Below are 23,856 nucleotides of genomic sequence, written 5' to 3'. Positions count from 1 at the left end.
GAATACCTCTGTCGTAGAAAAAGAAGAAAAAGAAAAGGGGGAGGGAAAGGGGAGGAAAGAAGGTAGACTATTGAGTATCTCATACCAAGCAAAGCTATTCAGCATTTTAAATACATGAATATATGGTCTGCATGTGTGCTAAGTCTCTTCAGTCACATCAGACTCTCTGCAACTCCACGGGATCCCACCAGCCTCCTCTGTTCATGGGATTCTCCAGGCAAGAATACTGGAGTGGGTTGCTATGCCCTCCTCCAGTGGATCTTCCTGACCTGAGAATTAAGCTCACATCTCTTATGTCTCCTGCATTGGCACATGGGTTCTTTACCACTCATGCCACTTGGGAAACCCAAAGGTACAGTCTAATGGAATACGAAAATATAAGCAATAGATATGTGCAGCAGCATAAATAAGGTCTAAGTCATTTGCTGTAAGAGTACAATGCTGACTACAGCTCTGTTAGGCTTAAATACAGACTTCAAGATGGAATTGACTATAGCAGAAATAATATACAACATAACATAGTCATCTCCAGGCTCAAAAAGAGATTTCCTGGGTTCAAGTTCTAATACCCAAGGAGATTTCTTGGGTTCAAGTTCTTGGTACAAGTTCTGATACAGTCTAACTGTGTGACTAGAGCTTGTTACTTAACCTCTCTGAATCTTTCTTCATCTTTAAATGGACATAATAATCACCCTAATTAAGAAGGCTGTCCTAAGGAGTAAGTGAGCTAACACATGCAAAATGCTTAGAACAGTACCTGGTATGTGATTCAGAGCCGTTGGTCAAGAATTTAAGTTATGCTGAGCTGGTAACCAGCTATGAAAATTTGGACAAGTCCACCTTCATAAGTCTCATAATACACACCTAGATACACCTACCTTTCATGAGAATCAAGCAAAATAATGTATGACAGTATTTTTATAATTATACAAGCTATTTTGTAGTTGAGTTGAAATGATTTTGGATTGATACCCACTAAATTGCTAATAGTGGTTGGCTACCTCTGAGGAATGGAGTAGAACTGGAGACAGGTGAAGGGAATCTAAGCTTTTTACTTCTGTATTGCTTGAAATGTTTGGGAAAAGAGGTCATTTTTTACACATGTATCTTTTCAGTTCAATTCAGTCGCTCAGTCATATCCAACTCTTTGCAACCCCATGAATCGCAGCACGCCAGGCCTCTCTGTCCATCACCAACTCCTGGAGTTCACTCAGACTCATGTTCATCGAGTCAGTGATGCCATCCAGCCATCTCATCCTCTGTCTTCCCCTTCTCCTCCTGCCCCCAATCCCTCCCAGCATCAAAGTCTTTTCCAATGAGTCAACTCTTCACGTGAGGTGGCCAAGTACTGGAATTTCAGCTTTAGCATCATTCCTTCCAAAGAAATCCCAGGGCTGATTTCCTTCAGAATGAATTGGTTGGATCTCCTTGCAGTCCAAGGGACTCTCAAGAGTCTTCTCCAACACCACAGGTCAAAAGCATCAATTCTTCAGTGCTCAGCCTTCTTCACAGTCCAACTCTCACATCCATACATGACCACTGGAAAAACCATAGCCTTGACTAGACGGACCTTAGTTGGCAAAGCAATGTCTCTGCTTTTCAATATGCTATCTAGGTTGCTCATAACTTTTCTTCCAAGGAGTAAGTGTCTTTTAATTTCATGGCTGCAGTCACCATTTGCAGTGATTTTGGAGCCCCAAAAAATAAAGTCTGACACTGTTTCCACTGTTTCCCCATCTATTTCCCATGAAGTGATGGGACTGGATGCCATGATCTTCATTTTCTGAATGTTGAGCTTTAAGCCAACTTTTTCACTCTCCTCTTTCACTTTCATCAAGAGACTTTTTAGTTCCTCTTCACTTTCTGCCATAAGGGTGGTGTCATCTGAATATCTGAGGTTATTGGTATTTCTCCCGGCAATCTTGATTCCAGCTTGTGCTTCTTCCAGCCCAGCATTTCTCATGATGTACTCTGCATGTAAGTTAAATAAGCCGAGTGACAATATACAGTCTTGAAGTACTCCTTTTCCTATGTGGAACCAGTTTGTTGTTCCATGTCCAGTTCTAACTGTTGCTTCCTGACCTGCATAGAGGTTTCTCAAGAGGCAGGTCAGGTGGTCTGGTATTCCCATCTTTTTCAGAGTTTTCCACAGTTTATTGTGATCCACACAATCAAAAGCTTTGGCATAGTCAATAAAGCAGAAATAGATGTTTTTCTGGAACTCTCTTTTAGTGATAGTCTTTTTCATATGTTATTGTTAGTGAGAACTAGGTAAGCATTGAAAACCTTTGACATATAGGGATTTTAGTTTTACTTCTAAACATGAGTATCTCCATACAGTGATTTACAATGTGAAAACCCTCAACTCACTCTCTATCTGCAGATACAGAGAAGGGTTTAAAGTTCTATGTCCCTTTGCTTCTTGGAGGAGACTCATGTTGAGACAAAACTGAAAATCTGGAAGGAAGTAGTTGTATAAAATATAGGTTCTGGGAAAGGCGGTGAGGTATGTTAGGGCCAAGAGTGGTTCTTTTCTGGAATGGAATGTACAAAATGGGCTTAGAGCAGGCAGCCCAGATATAGCTGATCAAGAACCTTTAAGTTCTGTGATACAAGATGCCTTTATACCAAGGGACTTAGAAATCTAAGAACTTGACCACATTGCATAGAATGAGACTGAAATAATAGAAAACAGAAAAGAAGTTAGAGAAAGGAGATAAGGGTGATCTTGCTACAGAATTTAACTGTGGAGTTCAAGAAGCATGAAAATAGTGTTGCCCAGAAGAAACAAATGTAGGTTGATGATTTTCTTCTGAAATTTGATGCATCTCACAGTATAGTTGGAAAAAAACTGTAATTTGGTGATCATATAGCATAGCTGAAAAGCAATTTTGAATCAAAGGACATAGGTTCAAGTTCTGGTTATATCAATATTAACTATATAATCATGAACAAGTCTCAATATCTCTGCACTCCTGTTTCCACAGCATGGAGATGATGACAACATCTACTTCAGGGAGTTGCTGGATGCAATAAATAAGAATGTATGTAAGAAGTAATGAGGAAAATTATGATATTAATAATAACTAAAATAATCCTTTATACTAGTTGGACATTTAGTAAGTGTTAGATGCCCTGGTGGCTCAGTCCTTAAAGAATCCATCTGCAATGTGAGAGACCTGGGTTCGATCCCTGGTTGGGAAGATACCCTGAAAGAGGTCATGGCAACCTGTTCCAGTGTTCTTGCCTGAGAATCCCATGGACAGACGAGCCTGGCGGGTTGCAGTCCATGGGGTCATAAAGAGTTGGACATGACATGACTAATCACTAGATGCTGTGCTAAGAGCTTCATACACTTGTATCTCATGAGGCTGTTGGATTAAAGGTAATGTTTAGGCATTCATTCATTTATTCTTTCCATTCCTTTGACATATATCTACTGGACATTTTCTAGTTATACTCAATGAATCCTACATTGTCACATATCCCACATTTAAAATGTTTAGTACCTAGTGAAAGGTTGCTGCTACAAGTAGTGTGCCAGGATTAGTGACCTCCAGAGGAGAGGATTTTGATCTGGGGCCAGAGACCAGGCTTGATCACTTGCAACATTTTGTGTAACAGAATTTTATTAAAGTATAAGAAAGATAGAGAAAGCCTCTGACATAGACATCAGAAGGAGGCAGAAAGAATTTTGCTATTTTTTAGCAAGGTGTTTTATGTCTGTTCATGGGCTGCTAATTAGATAAGAGAGGCACCTCAAGGCTGAGGGAGTTTCACCAGGCTCCTCTCCCACAATATGCATTTTTGAGATAGAATGCATGAGGTATGTCATCTCCAGCCATGAAACAATTGACAAGAATACTGGTTTGTTGAGTCATTATCATCCCAAGGCTTGAGAAAAGAAAAAAAGGTAGTTTTAGGTGGAACTACTTTGGAGAAAGGCAGTTTCCAAAGCAAATACATAGTCTCATTAACATAGCTTAAGAAAAATATTTCCATCGGAAAAATGAATTGGTTAGTTCAAGGCAGAGCTAGGTGTTGCCAACACAGAATTAAAAGAAGTGTCTTTTAATTTTGTATAGAGAAGGGAAGAAAAACATCTGCCACTTGCAGTTTATTTCTTCCTGCAGCTTGGGGACCTCTGGCCTTCCTACCTGTTACCCTCTCACTAGTAAGGTTTCCATTCCCACTACTTGATTAAGGATGCAAAAGGGAAAAGTTCTCATTTAGGAAGAACAAAGAAGCCGAGGGGTGGGTGGATGGGGGATGTGTGTGTGTGTGTGTGTGTGTATTTGAAGGTGTGGGTGGTCAGAGAAAACTGTGTGTGTGTGTTTTTGAATGCGTGGGTGGTCAGGGAAAACGCTTACCAAGATGGTAATGTCTAAAAATACTGAATTTTAAGTAATGTGTTTCAAACTGTGGGTCAAGCCACTGATTCTGAAACCATTTTGGTGAGTTGAAAATTGTATTTTTTTAAATTGGAGGATAATTGCTTTACAGTGCTCTGTTGGTTTCTGCCATCAACATGAATCAGCCGTGAGTATGCATGTGTTCCCTCCGTCTTTACCTCCCTTCCATGGCACGTCCCCAACCCACCACTCTAGGCTGTCACAGAGCACTAGGTTGAGTTCCTTTTTATACAGCAACTTCCCACTAGCTATCTGTTTTACATGAGGTAATGTATGTGGCATAGGCAGCACTGTTTGAGAACTCCACAAACAGCAACTTACCCATAGACCACAACTATGAAAGCTGTGATGGGAGAGATGGGGAGAAGTGGGAAGCCATCCACAGTGCGGGGGAGAAACAGTGGGGTCCTGAAGAGGAGAAGTGGTGACTAGAGGGAGCAGACATATATGTACCATCCTGGGCTCCTCATCAAGAGAGAGGCAACCACCAGGGGAGTTTGAACTCCCAGTACTAAAGGTGATCCCATTACTTTACATAGGCTACTGAAACCAGAAGTGAAGTGTTGGTTCCATATCGCCTGAGTGTAGGAAAAGTGAACGGATATTAAAGAAAAAGACAAGAGCAGAAATGGAAAAAAGAAACTAGATGAATCTGGCTGCTTGCTTAAAATGGTGCTTATAGTCTGACTCCAAAGCAATCTGTCCATTGATTGTCAACAGGTTCAAAATCAAGTTTCTACCTTTAGAAAGATAAATGAGGAATACACCCAATGTCTACAACATGCTGATGAGCTTAGCATGTTTGTTAGACTAAAGAACTGTATTTTCGAAATCAAAATACACCCTATCCTGAGTATACCTTCACATGGTGTAGCTGAGAGAAAATGTGCTTTGAGCACATCACTATGCAAACCACTGAGAAGCCTATTTCCATTTACTTTTCACTTCTGGACCAATTTTACAGAATAAGTAACTTACAAAAACTCAAAATTATTTCTCCATGATGCTGTTTCATTCAGCATCAAGATTCCAATCAATGTCCTATTTCTTTTAATATTCATAGGCATAGACCCCTAAAAGAACTTTGACAGATATATATTTGTGTTGTTTGGAATTTTGAATTTATAAGAGCATATATGCCCGGCCCAAGAAAATGACTGAAAATGAACTTAAATCTAGAACAATAACTAAAGTGTTAAACTCTGGACTATTTCTGACTTTCTGAAAAAATCCACAGCTATGGGCCCACTCCAGATTCATGATGATTTGTAAGAAATTGCATACCCATCTCACTCTTCACAAACCAAGAAATCACTTTAAAACAAGAGTGGAACGAAAGTAAAATATTCATTCCTCTCAATCTCTGGGAAATGACCAACTAAAATAGTATTCTTCAGCTTTTGGTGTCCTTTCTTTTCCTATAAAGGAATCTTAAGCGAGTACATATTTTAAGCGGAATTCCTCTGCTTGTCCAAAAAGAAAGGAAAGAAAAAATGAGAGATCATGTCTGAGAAATAATAGTAGCAAAAATAAAGGATAGCAAATAAAACAGTAAACGTAGGAGATAATTTCCTCAGAAAATAAAAAGAGAAAATTTATTTAATTACAAGATCTACAGATGGATATTGGAGCAATCCCTGCATATCTGCAGGGGATTGATTCCAGGACCCATGCAGATACCTAAGTTCACAGATGTTCAAGTCCCCTGTATAAAATGGCATAGTATTTGCATATAACTTATGCACACCCTCCTGTGTACTTTACTTTTTATGTATCTAATTTTATTTAATTTTTATTTTATATTGGGGTATAGTCAATTTACAATGTTGTATTAGTTTTAGGTGTACAGCATAGAGGTTCAGTTATGCATATATCCATTCATTTTCAGATTCTTTTCCCATATAGGTTATTGCAGAATATTGAGTAAAGTTCCCTGTGCTATACAGTAGATCCTTGTAAGCTATGCTAAGTCACTTCAGTCATGTCCGACTGTGCGACCCATAGACGGCAGCCCAACAGGCTTCCCCGTCCCAGGGATTCTCCAGGCAAGAATACTGGAGTGGGTTGCCATTTCCTTCTCCAATGCATGAAAGTGAAAAGTGAAAGTGAAGTTGCTGAGTAGTGTCCGACTCCTAGAGACGCCATGGACTGCAGCCTACCAGGCTCCTCCATCCATGAGATTTTCCAGGCAAGAGTACTGGAGTGGGTTGCCATAAGCTATATAAGCTATATCATATATCTTTCTCTGTCTGACTTCACTTAGTATGATCATCTCTAGGTCCACACATGTTGATGCAAATGTCATTATTTCCTCCTCCTTTATGGCTGAGTAGTATTCCACTGTATATATGTACACACCTTCTTTATACATTCATCTGTCTTTGGACATTTAGTTTGCTTCCATGTCTTGGCTATTGTAAATAGTGCTACAGTGAGCACTGGGGTGCAGATATCTTTTAGAATTATGGTTTTCTCCAGATAACTGCCCAGGAATGGTATTGTTAAATCATATGGCAATTCTGTTTTTGGTTCTTTAAGGAACCTCTACTGTTTTTCATAGTGGGGTTACCAATTTACATTCCCACCAATGGTGTAGGAGGGTTCCCTTTTCTCCACTCTGTCTCCAGCAGTTATTGTTTGTAAATGTTTTGATAATCATCATTCTGACCAGTGTGAAGTGATAGTAATATCTCATTGTGGTTTTGATTTGCATTTCTCTATTATTAGTGATGTTGAGCATCTTTTCGTGTGCCTCTTGGCCATCTGTATGTCTTCTTTGGAGAAATGTCTATTTAGATATTCTGCCCATTTTTTTAAACTTTTTATTTTGTATTGGGGAGAAGGCTCTTGAGAGTCCCTTGGACTGCAAGGAGATCCAACCAGTCCATCCTAAAGGAAATCAGTCCTGAATGTTCATTGGAAGGACTGATGCTGAAGCTGAAACTCCAATACTTTGGACACCTGATGCAAAGAACAGACTCATTGGAAAAGACCCCAATTCTGGGAAAGATTGAAGGTGAGAGGAGAAGGGAACAACAGAGGGTGAGATGGTTGGATGGCATCACCGACGTGATGGACATGGGTTTGAGTAGGCTCTAGGAGTTGGTAATGGACAGGGAAGCCTGGTGTGCTGCAGTCCATGGGGTTGCAGAGAGTCAAGACTGAGGAACTGAACTGAACTGACTGACAGCCAATAAACAATGCTGTGATAGTTTCTGGTGAACAACGAAGGGACTCAGCCATACATATACACATATGCATTCTTCCCCCAAACTCCCCTCCCTTCCAGGCTGCCACATAACACTGAGCAGAGATCCATGTGCTAATCAGTAGGTCCTTGTTGGTTATTCATTTTAAGTATAGCTGTGTGTACATGTCCATCCCAAACTCCCTAACAGTTCCTTCTCCCCATCCTTCCCCCAGCAACCATAAGCTCATTCTTGAAGTTTGTGAGTCTGTTTCTGTTTTGTAAATAAATTCATTTGTATCATTTCTTTTTAGATTCCACATATAAGTGATGTCATGATATTTTCCATTCTTCTACTTATGTCATTCAGTTTGATACTCTCTACGTCCATCCCTACTTCTGCCCATTTTTAATTGGATTTTATTTTTTATATTGAGCTATCTAAGCTATTTGTATATTTTGGAGATTAATGCCTTGTCAACCTCTTCATTTGTAAATATTTTATCCCATTTTTCGTTTGGTCCATTGTTTCCTTTGCTGTGCAAAAGCTTTTAAGCTTAATTAGATCCCATTTGTTTTTGTTTTTATTTTCATTACTGCTGGAGGTAGATACAAAAAGATATTGCTGTGATTTATGTCAGAGTGCTCTGTCTCTATTTTCCTCTCAGAATCTTATAGTATCCAGTCTTACATTTAAAAGTTTAATCCACTTTAAATCATTTCTAGACTACTTACAATACCTAACACAACATAAATACAATGCAAATAGTTGTAAATACAATGTAAATCTATGTAAATTGTTACTGGCATGTAGCAAATTCAATTTGAGGAATTTTCTGGAATTGTTTTCCAAATGCTTTGTTTTGCAGTTGATTGTATCCACAGAGCAGAACTTGAGGGCACAAAGGGCCGACTGTACTTGAAAACGCTGCTACAGGTCTTGAGCACAGGGATCTCACCTCTAGCCTTCTGTTCTCTAGGGAATTGCCTCAGCTCTACCAGGTTTGGTTGCTGATGACGAGTTTCCTTAGATATTTCAGAACTCACTGGAATTTCTTTCTTTTCCCAGACATAGTAATAAAAAGCTTTAAGAGGTTCTTATGTTTTATGTCTTAATACAGGGTATAGAGAAATTAACATTTTTAGCTCTGACATCAATACATACCTTGAGAGGGAGGGGCCATGAGTGAGGGCTGTGATGTAAGGTGGGAATGCAACCAAAATGATGAACAGTTAACTCAGTCTTCTTCTCAAATAATTACATCTGCACTTATGTAAGCTGAAGATTTTGTAAACTTAAAGCATATAAGATTCTATGCCTTGTGAAATCTGTATGCTGCCACCTACATATTCCTACTGTTCACAGATCACTAATCACTTCTTTGAGAATTCCAATCCAGCTTACATTGCTCCAAAGACATCTAGAAAGTTCAAAGTTAGAACATTAACACTGTGCATTCAAGAATCTTGGAAGGGGGAAATAATTACCCATTTATTAGTTGTATGACACATTTATTAGTTGTGTATTTTGATATTTTGTGCTATGACTTAGAGAGATGAGAAGTATATTCATTCATAAAGGGCTTAAATTTGACAGAAAAATTCACATGTATGAAAATATGAGTGAACAAATAATATGTCATTAATACTTCATGTAATTAAAAAGTATGATGTAATATAAGCTCATACAAAGTGCTGATTTTCTGTTGTAGCAATAAACAGAAACATGATTGAGGTTTACCAATATAAGCTGTCATTGATCAGGGTCTCATGTACCAAAGAAGTACATACACACACCCATATATATGATAGGTATGTTTCTAAACTTCTGTGATGACAAAAATTACCTGGGGAATGTATTTCTTAATAGGCCTTCTCTTGACCTACTTAAATGAACTCTCCAGAGCAGAAGTCTGAGAATCTGTCTTTTTAACAAATGATTCCATTGTTTAAATTCAGGCAGGCTTAGCAAACATCGCAGTCTTCACAACAATTCCATGAAAACATTCTTCTTTTATAGTTGAGAAAACTAAGGTTAAGAAGATTAACTAACTCCTCAAAGGACTCCTAAACTAGAAGACAACAATCTGACTTCCAAAACTTTTGTTCTTTTCACTGCACTAAGCTTTCTTTGTTCTCTGAGCAAATGATCAGGTTGGATATGAAAACATAGCATTAAAATAATTATAGAAAAATTCATTTCTACTACTGCTTGAAAATAACATCACAATCTGTTTTAAAGTATTAAAGAATATTGAGCTCTTGAAGTAAGAAAGTCTTTGTTCAAGGTGGAAAGTTAAGATTTGTGGGAATGCTGAAGCTTGTGTGTTTCAGGGGAAAGTTGGACACACATTTGAACAAGAAACGAGATATCCTATAGCTTCAAAACACTAAGGGAAAGGCCCAGCATGTAGGGAGGAAAAATACTCCAGACTAAAGAAAAGAAAGTTGTTCTGACAAAGTACATAGGTTACCTCAATCTTGTTTTCTAACTTTCTAATCTAATATCAGAACTCTGTGGTATAGGGGTATAAAAATGTGAGAAAGCTGACAGGTCATGCAGGAATGGTATCAGCAGAAAGAAGTAGAGAAAAACCCAGTCTCTAGGAAGAAAGCTAAAATATGAGATGATGTCCTTAACCCAAGTGAAAGCAGAGCCCAGTTGTAAAGATGCCTGGAGCCTTCAGAAGGTTGGTGACAGCCCACAGGCTGCTTCACCTAGCAAGTCTTTTAATGGATTTCAGGAAATCCATTGAAATAGCATCTACAGTTTTGTTTGAATGTATGTGTTCTGAGAAAGCTATGGCTTTCATGGGTTTCTCATTAAAGTCTATCATACAGAAAGAGGTCAAGGGAATAGAACAACCATATTTTTAATTAATTCAAACAGTATGAAGAAGGGGGCAAATGCTAGATGGTTTTGAAACCCTTACACACCTCTGTCAGGGAAGTCTAGAGGATTCAGGTCAGCAGTATCCTGGTGAATGTTTAAAAACCTGCTGTCCAGTGGGGGAAAGCCCTGATTTATAGTACTTGTTGATTTCCGTGGCCAATTTAAAGCTGCCAATGAGATGGAGACTAACTTAGAAAATTCCTGAAAATTTAACAATTAGCTTTCACAAGACTACAGGTGCCAGATCCAGTGGTCCTCTGATTCAGGATGAGTTCAATCTTCTCAAGTCATGAGAAAACTAAGATTAGGTCAAGTTGTTCATGAGAATGGTTGAGCCTAATTTTATATACATTTTCTGTTAGCATTTTAAAAATAAAACAGACTGCTTTAAACGACTTTTTCAAAAAGCTTTTTTGAGATGTTTAATCAAGTCGATAAGATAAAAATTACTGAACAAAGCCAAAGCTTTCCCTAACTTTTTTGATAAGAGATTTTCCTTTTCTACAGAAAAATTAGTTGACTAGAAAAGGATGCTGTAGTTAATGAGGAAGAAACTGGGGCACTGATCCCATTCATGAGGGCTCCACATTCATGCTCTAAGCACCTTCCAAACTTCACCCCCACTGCCAAATACCATCAACTTTAGGGGTTAGGTTTTCAACTTAAGAACCTTGAGGGGACACAAATACTCAAACCATACACTTCTGGAGCAGTGGTTTTCAAACTATGGATTTTGGACCAGGACCATCAGCATTACCTGAAAACTTGCTAGAAATGAAGTTACGAAGTTCTCAGCCATTTGTGGCTCCTCTGTTTCGGTATTTTTAATACACGCAGGTATGTGTGTATGTTGGCATAGCCCCTCCTTTCTTCCACAAAAGAGAGCATAGATTGTTTTGTACCTGTTTGGGGTTTTTGTTTCTTCCGGAGATGACATCATATCACTGTATAAGGACCCCCCCTTATTCATTCCTTTTTCTGCTGGAGTGGGTTGCCATTCTCCTGTGTAAGGGATCTTGTTGACCCAGGGATCGAACCCAGGACTCCCACATGGCAGACAGATTCTTTACAATCTGAGCCACCAGAGCAGAGAAGCCCTTTACAGATGCTTAAGTGCCACAATATGTAGATTGACTACAGTTTATTTGGTTGGTCTTCTATTAATAGATAATTTGGCTTTTTCCAGGGTTTTGCTCTAAATAGATTATGCTATAATGAATAGACTTGTGCATATATGGTTTTGTATTTTTACCAGTGTATCTGAGGAAACATCAGTATTCTTAGAGGAGGAATAGCTGGGTCAAAATTTAAATGCGTATGTAATTCTGGTCCTTTGATTGCTAAATACCCCCAAAAGTATTGTATCATTTTGAATTTCTAAAAACAATATACAAGAGTACTTATTTCCCCGTGGCCTTACCAATATATACTGTCAAATATCTTCATATTCCCCATCTGACAGGTGAATAATGCCTCTCCCGTACAGAGTTAATTATAGTTCTGTTATTATGTAAGAGTTTTAAGGGACAAGTTTACATTTACGTTGTGTTTTCTATGAACTATCTCTCTTATTTCTAGCTCATTTTTTTCTGTTTAATTTACCAAATGTTTTCCTATTGCTTATGCATTTTAAGTCATAGTTAGAAACATTTTTCTTACTCTCAGGTGATAAAGAAATTAATCCATATTTTCCTATGGTTCTTATTTGTGCCCAGAATTTTTAAATAGGTTTCTGAAGAGATTCTTAGGTTCAAAGTAACAGTTTACAAATGCAAGTTTATAAACTGATGTCAAACATTGCAGTTATTTACATGAGAAACATTTAATAATCTGTCATTTCATGCTTTTCTCAATTCTTCTAAATGATGTCAATCTGAAGTCTTCTGGCCTGCATGATAAAATGTTCTGTTAGTAAAACAAGTAAGATTATTCCTGGAGTAATGTATACTCTTAATGAATAAACATTCAATTATTGAAAACTGTACCTTTCTAAGAGAAGACAACATACACCATTACGATGCATCCCACAATCCAGCCAATTAAGAGAAGAATAGGGACCACAAAGCGAGATAATGTAGCCTCTGCTGAAAAACAAGAGAAATCAGATTAGAATGGTCATGTTGGTATTAAATATTCTGAATCAAGAGGGTAAGAGGAAATCTGATATAATATCAAGGGAAAAAATACACTCTCTAATGACACCCATACATGATTATTATTTTCTTTTCTACAAAGGGTACTTGTGACTCAGCTGGGTATTTGAAAGAGAAGTGTGTGTGTGAAAGTCTGGTGGCTCAGATGGTAAAGAATCTGCCTTCCACACAGGAGAGACAGGTTCAATTCCTGGGTTGGGAAGATCCCCTAGGAAAGGGAAAGGCCACCCACTCCAGTGTTCTGGCCTGGAGAATCCCATGGACAGAGGACTGTGTTCAAACCATATGCCTTCCTTTTACAGTTAGGTGACCTTGGGCAATCCTGAGCTTGAACTTCCCGATTTGTAAAATACAGAGAGTGAAACTCATGATATCCACCTCCAGGAATTGTTCTAAGAATCAAATGACATTGAGTAAGTGCCAAGACTTTGTAAACGCTAACCACCATGTGTGTGTTTGCTGTATACAGAACGCATTACTGCATTTGTTCAACAACACAGAGACCAGCTGTTTACATAGAAACATTGGAAAGTGAGCTAATTCCTACTAAATAATCATAAAGTAGGGAAAGGTGTTGAAAACTGTTCTTAGATTTGATAGCTGACTTTATCATAGGAAAAGAAAGCATTACACCTTATGTAATCATGTAATCATTCCTGAACAGAGCACAGAGATTCTACTTTTTCAATTGGTTCAGTATAGCAACCAACACTGATCCAACACACACATAGAAGACAAAAGTATAATAACTCCTCTTGTGTTTCCTACTGTTATGCCCAAGTCGCGAAATCTCCCAATGACCACCAGGGAGCCAATATCCGATGCAAAAGCAAGAGAGTTTTTATTACTAAGCTCGAGCTGGGGCTCCCACCGTTACCGATGCAGCGGCTATAGGGAGGAGCCCCAGGTTTTGGATTACATTGCTTATATAGGGAGTGTTCATGAAAAAAAAGAATTTCTAGGTAGGGGGACGTCTGATTGGTCACTTTCTTTTGAAGGGTTGTGTGTTGGCTTCTGATTGGTCCCTATTACCTAGGTAGACCACAAGTTCCTGAACCTTAAGTCAGGAGATTCTGGTCTGGGGTCCGATTGGCTCATGGGTGGTGGGGTGAGGTCAGGGGATTTCCAAAGGCTCTTTTCCCAGAACCTTACAAAATGGAGGTTTTCTGTTAACAAAATGGAGTAGCTTAGGTTCTTCACTACTTATACCCTTACCTGTAAAAAGGCAACTTATAAAAGTATTTTTTCACTGCAGCTCAATCTTATTTCAGGCACCACACAAAATAGTTCAAAACACAGAAAGACATCATATAGAATAATGCCCTGTGTTAAAGGCTCAGATGTATTCTTAACTGAAAGCACAATTAAATTTTATGCAATTAGCTAACAAAGAAAATACATATTCTTAGCAACTGCATTCCTATTACAATTTCTATCATTCTAAAAGTAAAGTTTCTTTGATGCTGTTAAAATCATCAAGAAATGAGACACTTCTAAAATTTGGAGACATAATAGCAAATCTCCTGAAATTAATATGACTTTTAATAGCTTATGTTTCCAAAATTGTTGGCGTGTCTCAACTCTCACAAGTTCAACAGCTTTACTTAACTTCTCCGTCACACTGTGACCTTGAACAAAGCATTAACCACAACAATGTGAAAAAATTTTTCTCTTTACCTGCCATGTGGCATTGCCACATGATGATATGCTCTTTTTACTCTGATTTGGATAAAAGCCTTTTTATGAATTAAGGTACCATTACACTGGAAGTCATAATAATTTTTTTGAACTGTTTCTATATTGATTTAGTATTTTTTCCTGATTTCCCAGAACTTAGAATTAATACCAATATTTTAACTGAGCATTTATATTTTATACAAGCATATTTTAATACAGTTCTAAAATGTACATATATACCACTACTTTTAGCACTTTATAGTATCTCATTATTTATTATTCCTTGAAAAAAAACCATTGATACTCAAAGCATACTTGCATTTGTCTTCTGTTAACATTAGTACTTTAAGTTTTATTATAATCTGTAGCATTGGTTCGAAATAGAAATATATAGGAACATAACATTTGCATATGTCACTTACTAATAAGCACAAAATCTCTTTTTAAATGTGAAGAACAATTTCAAAATGCTTCTCTCCGATCCTGAGTATGCCCAAGCAGGTAAACTTATACATAAAAGAACACTGTGCTCTGGGATAAGACTATCCAGGTTTAAAACTCTGGGATAAGACTATCCAGGTTTAAAACCTGGTGCCCCCACAAGCAAGTTACTAAATTTTGTTATGCCTCAGTTTCCTTATCTGTAAAATGGAAATGGTGATATCTCATGAGATTGTTGTCAGGTTTAAAAGCATTAATTTCCATAGACATTTAAAGCTTTCTTGGACACTATATGTGTTCAGCCTGTCTTATCAATTATTTTTCTTATATGTAAAAAACATTTAAAAACCAGAAGAAAAGAAATTCAGATGTGAAGCATCTTAGAAATGACTAAGCCTATTCTATTTATTTCTGACAGTCAGAAAACAGACACAGAAAGGTAGAGGGATTTCCCCAAATTCACATGGCCATTTAGTCACACATCCAACACAAAATTAAAATATCCTTAATTCTAGCCCAGCACACCACCGTACTTCAAATCCAGTACAACACTGGAGAATAACCTGCTTCTAACTCAATTTTCAAAACAAGCATGAACAAATTAAACTCTTTTGTTTCTTTGAGCGTTTCAAAGTTACTCATTTAATGTATAGATATGGTCCATAAATTGCATATCTAATGCATTTTTGCAGTCACACTAACATAATGTGGTTAATGCTCCTTTAGAAGAGATACCATGCTCTTCAGAATAACAGGGAAACAGGAAATAAACCTGGGAGCCCGGAATGTTTTTTGCCAAGAGAGTTGGATGCCTTAAATCTTACCTTTTTCAGCCATTCTTCCTGTTGTTGGGTGGGCTGGTCAGGGCCACGCTTACCTCTTTGTTATTGTTATCCAGTGTCTCTTTGAACTTTAAATAGATACGTGGAGAGTGTGGCAGCTGCCTGACTCCTGGCTGCCAACTGTCTGGGTGATGTAAGGCATTGGAAAGCAGAACTCCTCTGTCTTTTTCTTTATCCTATTATTATGGAGGAAACAAAGGACTACAAGATCTTAAGTTAAGCTGAATAATTCTAACTCAGAGATATGCAGATTTTTTTACTCAATGCCTCAGACAACATGAAGGAACTCTTCAGGGAAGTGGATGTACAGAGGAAAGATGACATTGCAATTAGACAAGTCCTATTAAAGAAGAAGGGTGGTATGATGGAGAGAAAGGACTTTGAAGTTGCAGAGACCTGGCTTCAAATTCCAGTTGCTATTTCTGTAATAAATGAAAGTAGCTTAACTGAGCATCAGCTTCTTTAGTTTTAAAATGAAGATACTAATACCTACCCAAGGAAGAAGTGTCAAAAAGATGAAAAAGCTATATGAAATTTAGACAATTCTTTATTACATTATAGAATGCAAAAGGTAAAATAAATGGTGCCCTTTCCTATGAACCAATCTAAAAACAGAAAATTGTAATATAAATGTCCTAGAAATGAAAACAATAAAAAAATGTGGTATTACCTAGACTTTTCAGAGAACAGTCATAATCTTGTTTTTATTAGCAATGTATCAAGATGGGACATCCCATTTTTAAAGTCCAACCGGTTTATGTAACATGACCTAGACTATGCTCTAGATTCTTATTGGAGTAACTTTTAGGTCTGGATGGAAAAGTTTTGCAAAATGACCTATAACTGACTTTGAAAAAATCCAGCACAAAACTGAGCTGAGCTCTTCTAAAGACAAACTTATCTGATTTGATCCACCTTCAGAGTTCCAAGAGTAATGTTTCCTGCAAACGACCACATCTTATCACTCATCAAAATCCACCAATGGTTCTCCATCTCCTAGACAATAAAAAGCAGGTTTCTTTTTAGATCCCTAAAAAATCTCACTCCTCTAATTTCCCATTTGCAATGATGCTTCAGCCACACTGAACTTGCTATTGTATGAATCCAGGACACTACCACCCACACAGGCAAGGATAACCTATGAATTTCTACCTACAGATTAGAGTGTGCAGCCAAAAAAATCTGGTAAGTTTACTGCATGTTTAATATCACTTAAGCCAAGCTGTCATCTCTCTCCAATTTAATATTGAAAGAATGACTGGCTTTACCAGATAAGAAGAGAGGTTATGTAACAAAATGCCTGGTAAAGTCAGGAGGTGTTTTCCCAATATTAAATAGCTATATATTGAACAAAACTTAATTGAGGGCAAGATAGATAGAAAAAGAAGAAAAGCACAATGTTAGATCTCATTAAAAGCTGAACATTTTAAACAAATAGGCTCAGATGAACACTCTTAAAAAAAAAAAAAAAGATATTCAAAAGAAACAGTAAAGTACCATCCAAAGAACAAACAAAGATACATATGTATTAGGGTAAAATAATCTGCCTGAAATGGATAAAAATAGAATGTATGAAAGTATATACATTAAAAATAGTTATTTCCATGTCAGATGTCTTAAACTCTTTTCTAATGTGGTATATTAACATTATTGCACAAATTTTGATTCTGAGGGTGGATTACTTTACAACTCATTATTTTCTTTAGTTTTCTATGAGTAAGGGAGTGATAGTCGCTCAGTTGTGTCTGACTCTTTATAACCCCATAGTCTGTAAGCTGCCAGTCTCCTTTGTCCATGGAATTTTCCAAGCAAGAATACTGGAGTGGGTAGCCATTTCCCAGGGGATCTTCCCTACTCAAGGATCGAACATGGGTTTCCTAGGCACTTTTCAATTGCAGGCAGATTCTTTACCATCTGAGCCACCAGGGAAGCCTACTATTAAGAAACATTTCTAAGTATAAAGACAAGTCAACTTATAAAGTATCAGCAGATACATGTTTGACTTCATTTTATAATCTGCAGACAACATATTAGACCCTGGGATTGAACCCAGGTCTCCCACATCGCAGGTGGATTCTTTACCATCTGACCTACCAGGGAAGCTAGTTTTCTGTAGAGAGAGGGAAAAAAAGAAAAACTAATTCAATGAACATGAATTGCCCAGGTCTCAGAGAAAGGTTCAATCTAAAATCTCATTTCCTTGGTATCAGTTTTTTTTAAAGTTGTATAATATTTATTCAGGAAAAAATGTTTTATTCATTATTAGACTAGTTTGCTTTAAACTCATAAACCCAAGGGCCTATATTTGACCATTTTCTCATCATCTTCTTAGGGCATATCACTTAGGTATATAGGTACATTTTCTAGTTTTAATTTGCAAGTTTTCTTGAATATTTAGATCTCAGTTCCTTTATTATCAGGTGACATTAGTTTCTTCTAGGGTATTTAAGCTAAAAATTTTTCAAATACTTGGCTCCTTATTCAAAAGAAGGCAGAATTCTTCATTTTTCAAACATTTTTTTATACCCAGAATTATAGATATACTATAGATATTAGTTATTATAGGTCAATATTATAGATCTGCCTATGGACAAATTCCTATAAAGAGACAAACTTCCAAAAGTGACTCAAAAGGAATAGCATATCTGAATAGACTTATAAAAGTAAAGAAGTTGAAGTCATAATAAAATATCCCACAAACCAAAGTCCTAGAATAGATGGCTTCACATGAATACTACCAAACTTGCAGAGTTAATACTAACACTTAAAAACTCTATGCAAGCATAGAAAAGGAAGGAAGACTCCCCAACTCACCCTATGCTGCCAGTGTCATCCTAAAACCAAAACCAAAGATCCTATAAGAACACTACAGACCCAATCTTGCTAATGAAATTAGGTGCAAAAATTCTCAGCAATAAACCAACAAGCCATATCCAGTAGCATAAAAATTATACACCATGATCAAATAGGATTTACTTCAGGAATATGTAGTCAATACAACTTTCAAATACCAGTTAATATTATATGCCACATTAATAGAATAACAAAAACCACATGATCATCTCAGTAGATGCAGAAAAAACATTTGATAAAAATCAAATACTATTTCAAGATAAAAACACTCAATAAATGAATGAGAAATAAATTCTCCTCAACTTCATGAAGGGGATCTATCAATATAAAAATCCCATTGCTGGAGGTGGGATGAACTGGGAGACAGGGAGTGATGTATACACAGTACTATGTATAAAATAGATAACAAATGAGAACTTACTGTATAGCACAGGGAACTCTACTCAATGCTACGTGCTAACCTAAATGGAAAGGAAATCCAAAAAGAGCTATATGTACACATATAGTTGATTCATTTTGTTGTATAGCAGAAACTAACACATTTCAAAGTAATTATACTTCAATAAAAACAAAGTATATCTTAAAAAAAAACACACCGCTACCATCATCCTTAATTGTGAAAGACTAGATGCTCCCCCCTACCCAACATCATAAATTTAACCAAAGATATACAAGGTCTGTAACTGAAGCCAAACAAAACATTGCTGAGGAAAATTAAGGAAGATCTAAATAAGTGGGTCAAGAGGGAAGAAAGAAAGAAAGTGAAGTCACTCAGTTGTGTCCGACTCTGCAACCCCATGGACTGTAGCCTACCAGGCTCCTCCATCCATGGAATTTTCCAGGCAAAGAGTACTGGAATGGGTTGCCATTTAAGGGACATGTGTATATCCATGGCTGATCTATGTTGATGTATGGTGAAACCAACACAATGGTGCAATTATCTTTTTCAATTTAAAAGGAGAAAAAAATAAATGGAAAGATTATTCATTATGTTTTCTAATCTATAGATTAAAGCACTTGATAATGTTAAGGATGGCAATACTGCCAGAAGCAACCTACGGATTTAATGTCTCTCTGGGCTTCTCTGGTGGCTCAGTCAGTACAGAATCTGCCTGCAATGTGAGAGGAGCTGGGTTGGGAAGATCCCCTGGAGGAGGGCATGGCAACCCACTCTAGTATTATTACCTGGAGAATCCCCATGGACAGAGGAGCCTGGCAGGGCTGCAGTCCATGGGGTCACAAAGAGTCAGACAGGACCAACTGACTAAGCACATATAATGTATTTCTACCAAAATACCAATGACTTATTGCTTTTTTGGTTGTTGTTGTTGCAGAAATGGAAAACCTCACCTCAAAATACATACAGAATTGCAAGGGACCCTGAGTAATCAAAACAATCTTGAAGAGGAAAATAATGTTGGAGAACTCACATTTAACTGATCTCAAAACTTAACTACAAAGTTACAGTCATCAAGAATGTGTGGTACAGGTATAAGGACAGACATGCAGATCAATGGAATAGAACTGAGAGTTCACAAATAAACCCAAGTATTTACAGTTAGTTGATTTTCAGTGGGCTGCCAAGACAAAATATTCGGTAAGGAATAGTCTTTTCAACAAAGGGTACTGGGACAACTAGTTTTAAATATGCAAAAGTATGATACTAGACTCCCTACCTCATAACATATTCAAAAATTAACTCAAAATGCACCAAAGACCAAAATGTTAGATCTAAAACTATAAAATCAGAAGAAAACAGGGATGAAACAGGCAACTATTTCTTGGATATAACACCTAAGTAGAAGCAATCAAAGGGAAAATAGATAAGTTGACCTTCATCCATATTTAGAACTTTTGTACATCACAGAACACCATCAAGAAAGTAATAAAGCCATCTTTGGAATGGAAAAAATATTGCAAATCATACATCTGATAATGCTTTAGTATCTATATTTTTTTTAAAACCTCTTAAATAATTAAGAAAAACCAATTTTTAAATAGGCAAAGAATTTAAAGACATTTATCCAAAGAAGATATACAAGTGCCCAATAAACACATGAAAATATACCTAAAACACTAGTCATTAGGGAAATACAAATCAAGACCATAATGAGCTACCACTTCACCTCCACTGAGATGAGTATAATTAAAAAAAAGACAATAACAAGCACTGGCAAAAATGTGGAGAAACCAGAACATGGCGATGCTGGTGGGAATGTAAATGGTACAGTCACCTTGAAAAACAATTTTGCATTTCCTCATGATAGGTATGGAATTAACCTTAAGACCCAGCCATTTCATCCTTACATGTATACTGAAGCGAATTAAAAACAGGTGTTCAAATAAATACTGTACACAAATGTTTATAACAGCATTATCAAATAGTCAAAAAGTAGAAAAAAACTGATAAGTAAGCCAAATATGTTATAGCCATACAATGTGATGTTGTGCAGCAATAAAAAAGAGTGAAGGTCTGGTATATGCTGAAACACGTCTGAAACTTGAAAATATTATTATCTTAAATGAAAGATGCCATATTCTATTATATGATTTCATTTTATGAAATATCCAGAACAGGCAAATCTATGGGGACAGAAAGTGGATCAGTGGTTACTTGGCAATGAGGGAGATGAAAATGGGGAGTGATTGCTAAGAGCTATGATATTTCTTTGAGAAGTGATGACAATATTCTGGAATTAGGTAGTGATGATGGCATTGCCTTAAGAATGCTCAAACTACTGCACAATTGCACTCATCTCACACGCTAGTAAGGTAATGCTCAAAATTCTCCAAGCTAGGCTTCAGCAATACGTGAACCATGACCTTCCAGATGCTCAAGCTGGATTTAGAAAGGGCAGAGGAACCAGAGATCAAATTGCCAACATCTACTGGATCACCGAAAAAGGAAGAGAGTTCCAGAAAAACACCTATTTTTGCTTTATTGACTATGCCAAAGCCTTTGACTGTGTGGATCACGATAAACTGTGGAAAATTCTGAAAGAGTTGGGAATACCAGACCACCTGACCTGCCTCTTGAGAAACCTCTATGCAGGTCAGGAAGCAACAGTTAGAACTGGACATGGAACAACAGACTGGTTCCAAATAGGGAAAGGAGTACGTCAAGGCTGTATATAGTCACCCTGCTTATTAAACTTATATGCAGAGTAGATCATGAGAAACGCTAGGCTGGAAGAAGCACAAGCTGGAATCAAGATTGCTGGGAGAAATATAAATAATCTCAGATATGCAGATGACACCACCCTTATGGCAGAAAGTAAAGAGGAACTCAAAAGCCTCTTGATGAAAGTGAAAGTGGAGAGTAAAAAAGTTGGCTTAAAGCTCAACATTCAGAAAACGAAGATCATGGCATCTGGTCCCATCACTTCATGGGAAATAGATGGGGAAACAGTGAAAACAGTGTCAGACTTTATTTTTGGGGGCTCCAAAATCACTGCAGATGGTGACTACAGCCATGAAATGAAAAGATGCTTACTCCTTGGAAAGAAAGTTATGACCAACCCAGATAGTATATTGAAAAGCAGAGACATTACTTTGTCAACAAGTGTCCATCTAGTCAAGGCTATGGCTTTTCCTGTGGTCATGTATGGATGTGAGAGTTGGACTGTGAAGAAAGCTGAGTGTAGAAGAATTGATGGTTTTGAACTGTGGTGTTGGAGAAGACTCCTGAGAGTCCTGTGGACTGCAAGGAGATCCAACCAGTCCATCCTAAAAGAGATCAGTCTTGGGTGTTCATTGGAGGGACTGATGCTGAAGCTGAAACTCCAATACTTTGGCCACCTCATGCAAACAGTTGACTCATTGGAAAAGACCCTGATGCTGGGAGGGATTGGGGGCAGGAGGAAAAGAGGACAACAAAGGATGAGATGGCTGGATGGCATCACTGACTGGATGGACGTGAGTCTGAGTGAACTCTGGGAGTTGGTGATGGACAGGGAGGCCTGGCGTGCTGTGATTCATGGGGTCACAAATAGGCGGACATGACTGAGTGACTGAACTGAACTGATGGTTGTAAAACCTTATGGATATACTAAAATCACTGAATTGCATGCTTTGAAAGAGTGAATTTTATGGTATGTGAATCCTATCTTAATTTTTTAAAGTTCAAATTGGTTCTTGAAACAGGAAAGATTTAGAGAAGAACCCCCAGACTTGCAAGGTGGAAATGGGAAAGGGAGACAGAACAGGACTGGGAGAAATGCCAGGCAAAATAGCAACAAAGTTGAAATTTTTTTTTTAATTGAAAGATAGTTGCTTTACAGAATTCTGTTGTTTTCTGTCAAAACTCAACATGAATCAGCCATCAGTTCAGTTGAGTCACTCAGTCGTGTCCGACTCTTTGCGACCCCATGAATCATAGCACGCCAGGCCTCCCTGTCCATCACCAACTCCCGGGGTTCACTCAGACTCACGTCCATTCAGTCAGTGCTGCCATCCAGCCATCTCATCCTCAGTCATCCCCTTCTCCTGCCCCCAATCCCTCCCAGCATCAGGGTCTTTTCCAATGAGTCAACTCTTCGCATGAGGTGGCCAAAGTACTGGAGTTTCAGCTTTAGCATCATTCCTTCCAAAGAAATCCCAGGGCTGATCTCCTTTAGAATTGACTGGTTGGATATCCTTGCAGTCCACAGGACTCTCGAGAGTCTTCTCCAACACCACATTCAAAAGCATCAATTCTTCGGTGCTCAGCTTTCTTTACAGTCCAACTCTCACATCCATACATGACCACAGGAAAAGCCATAGCCTTGACTAGATGGACATTTGTTGGCAAATAATGTCTCTGCTTTTGAATATACTATCTAGGTTGGTCATAACTTTTCTTCCAAGGACCAACCGTCTTTTCATTTCATGGCTGCAGTCACCATCTGCAGTGATTTTGGAGCCCCCCAAAATAAAGTCTGACACTGTTTTCCCATCTATTTCCCATGAAGTGATGGGACCCGATGCCATGATCTTCGTTTTCTGAATGTTGAGCTTTAAGCCAACTTTTCTACTCTCCACTTTCACTTTCATCAAGAGGCTTTTGAGTTCCTCTTTACTTTCTGCCATAAGGGTGATGTCATCTACATATCTGAGGTTATTGATATTTCACCCAACGAATTTGATTCCAGCTTGTGCTTCTTCCAGCCCAGCATTTCTCATGATCTACTCTGCATATAAGTTTAATAAGCAGGGTGACTATATACAGCCTTGACGTACTCCTTTCCCTATTTGGAACCAGTCTGTTGTTCCATGTCCAGTTCTAACTGTTGCTTCCTGACCTGCATAGAGGTTTCTCAAGAGGCAGGTCAGGTGGTCTGGTATTCCCAACTCTTTCAGAATTTTCCACAGTTTATCCACAGTCAAAGGCTTTGGCATAGTCAATAAAGCAAAAATAGGT

The 23,856-nt window shown here is 37.8% G+C and overlaps 1 protein-coding gene across 1 annotated transcript; it reads right to left on the bottom strand.

Moving 5' to 3' along the window:
* Positions 1 to 9,090: 9,090 nt before the first annotated feature.
* STRIT1 (small transmembrane regulator of ion transport 1) lies at positions 9,091 to 15,675 on the bottom strand. Its single transcript, XM_069562077.1, has 3 exons — positions 15,588 to 15,675; positions 12,478 to 12,576; positions 9,091 to 12,380 (listed from the first exon to the last, which is right to left on the bottom strand). Exons 1-2 carry the CDS (start codon positions 15,598 to 15,600, stop codon positions 12,482 to 12,484), a joined length of 108 nt encoding a protein of 35 aa, XP_069418178.1. The 5' UTR covers positions 15,601 to 15,675; the 3' UTR covers positions 9,091 to 12,380; positions 12,478 to 12,481.
* Positions 15,676 to 23,856: the final 8,181 nt, after the last annotated feature.

The sequence above is a fragment of the Ovis canadensis genome, chromosome 1 (assembly GCF_042477335.2).
Source record: "Ovis canadensis isolate MfBH-ARS-UI-01 breed Bighorn chromosome 1, ARS-UI_OviCan_v2, whole genome shotgun sequence".
Lineage (NCBI taxonomy): Eukaryota > Metazoa > Chordata > Mammalia > Artiodactyla > Bovidae > Ovis > Ovis canadensis.
The sequence above is the reverse complement of the archived record's forward strand: the minus strand, read 5'-3'. Positions and strand labels throughout refer to the sequence as shown.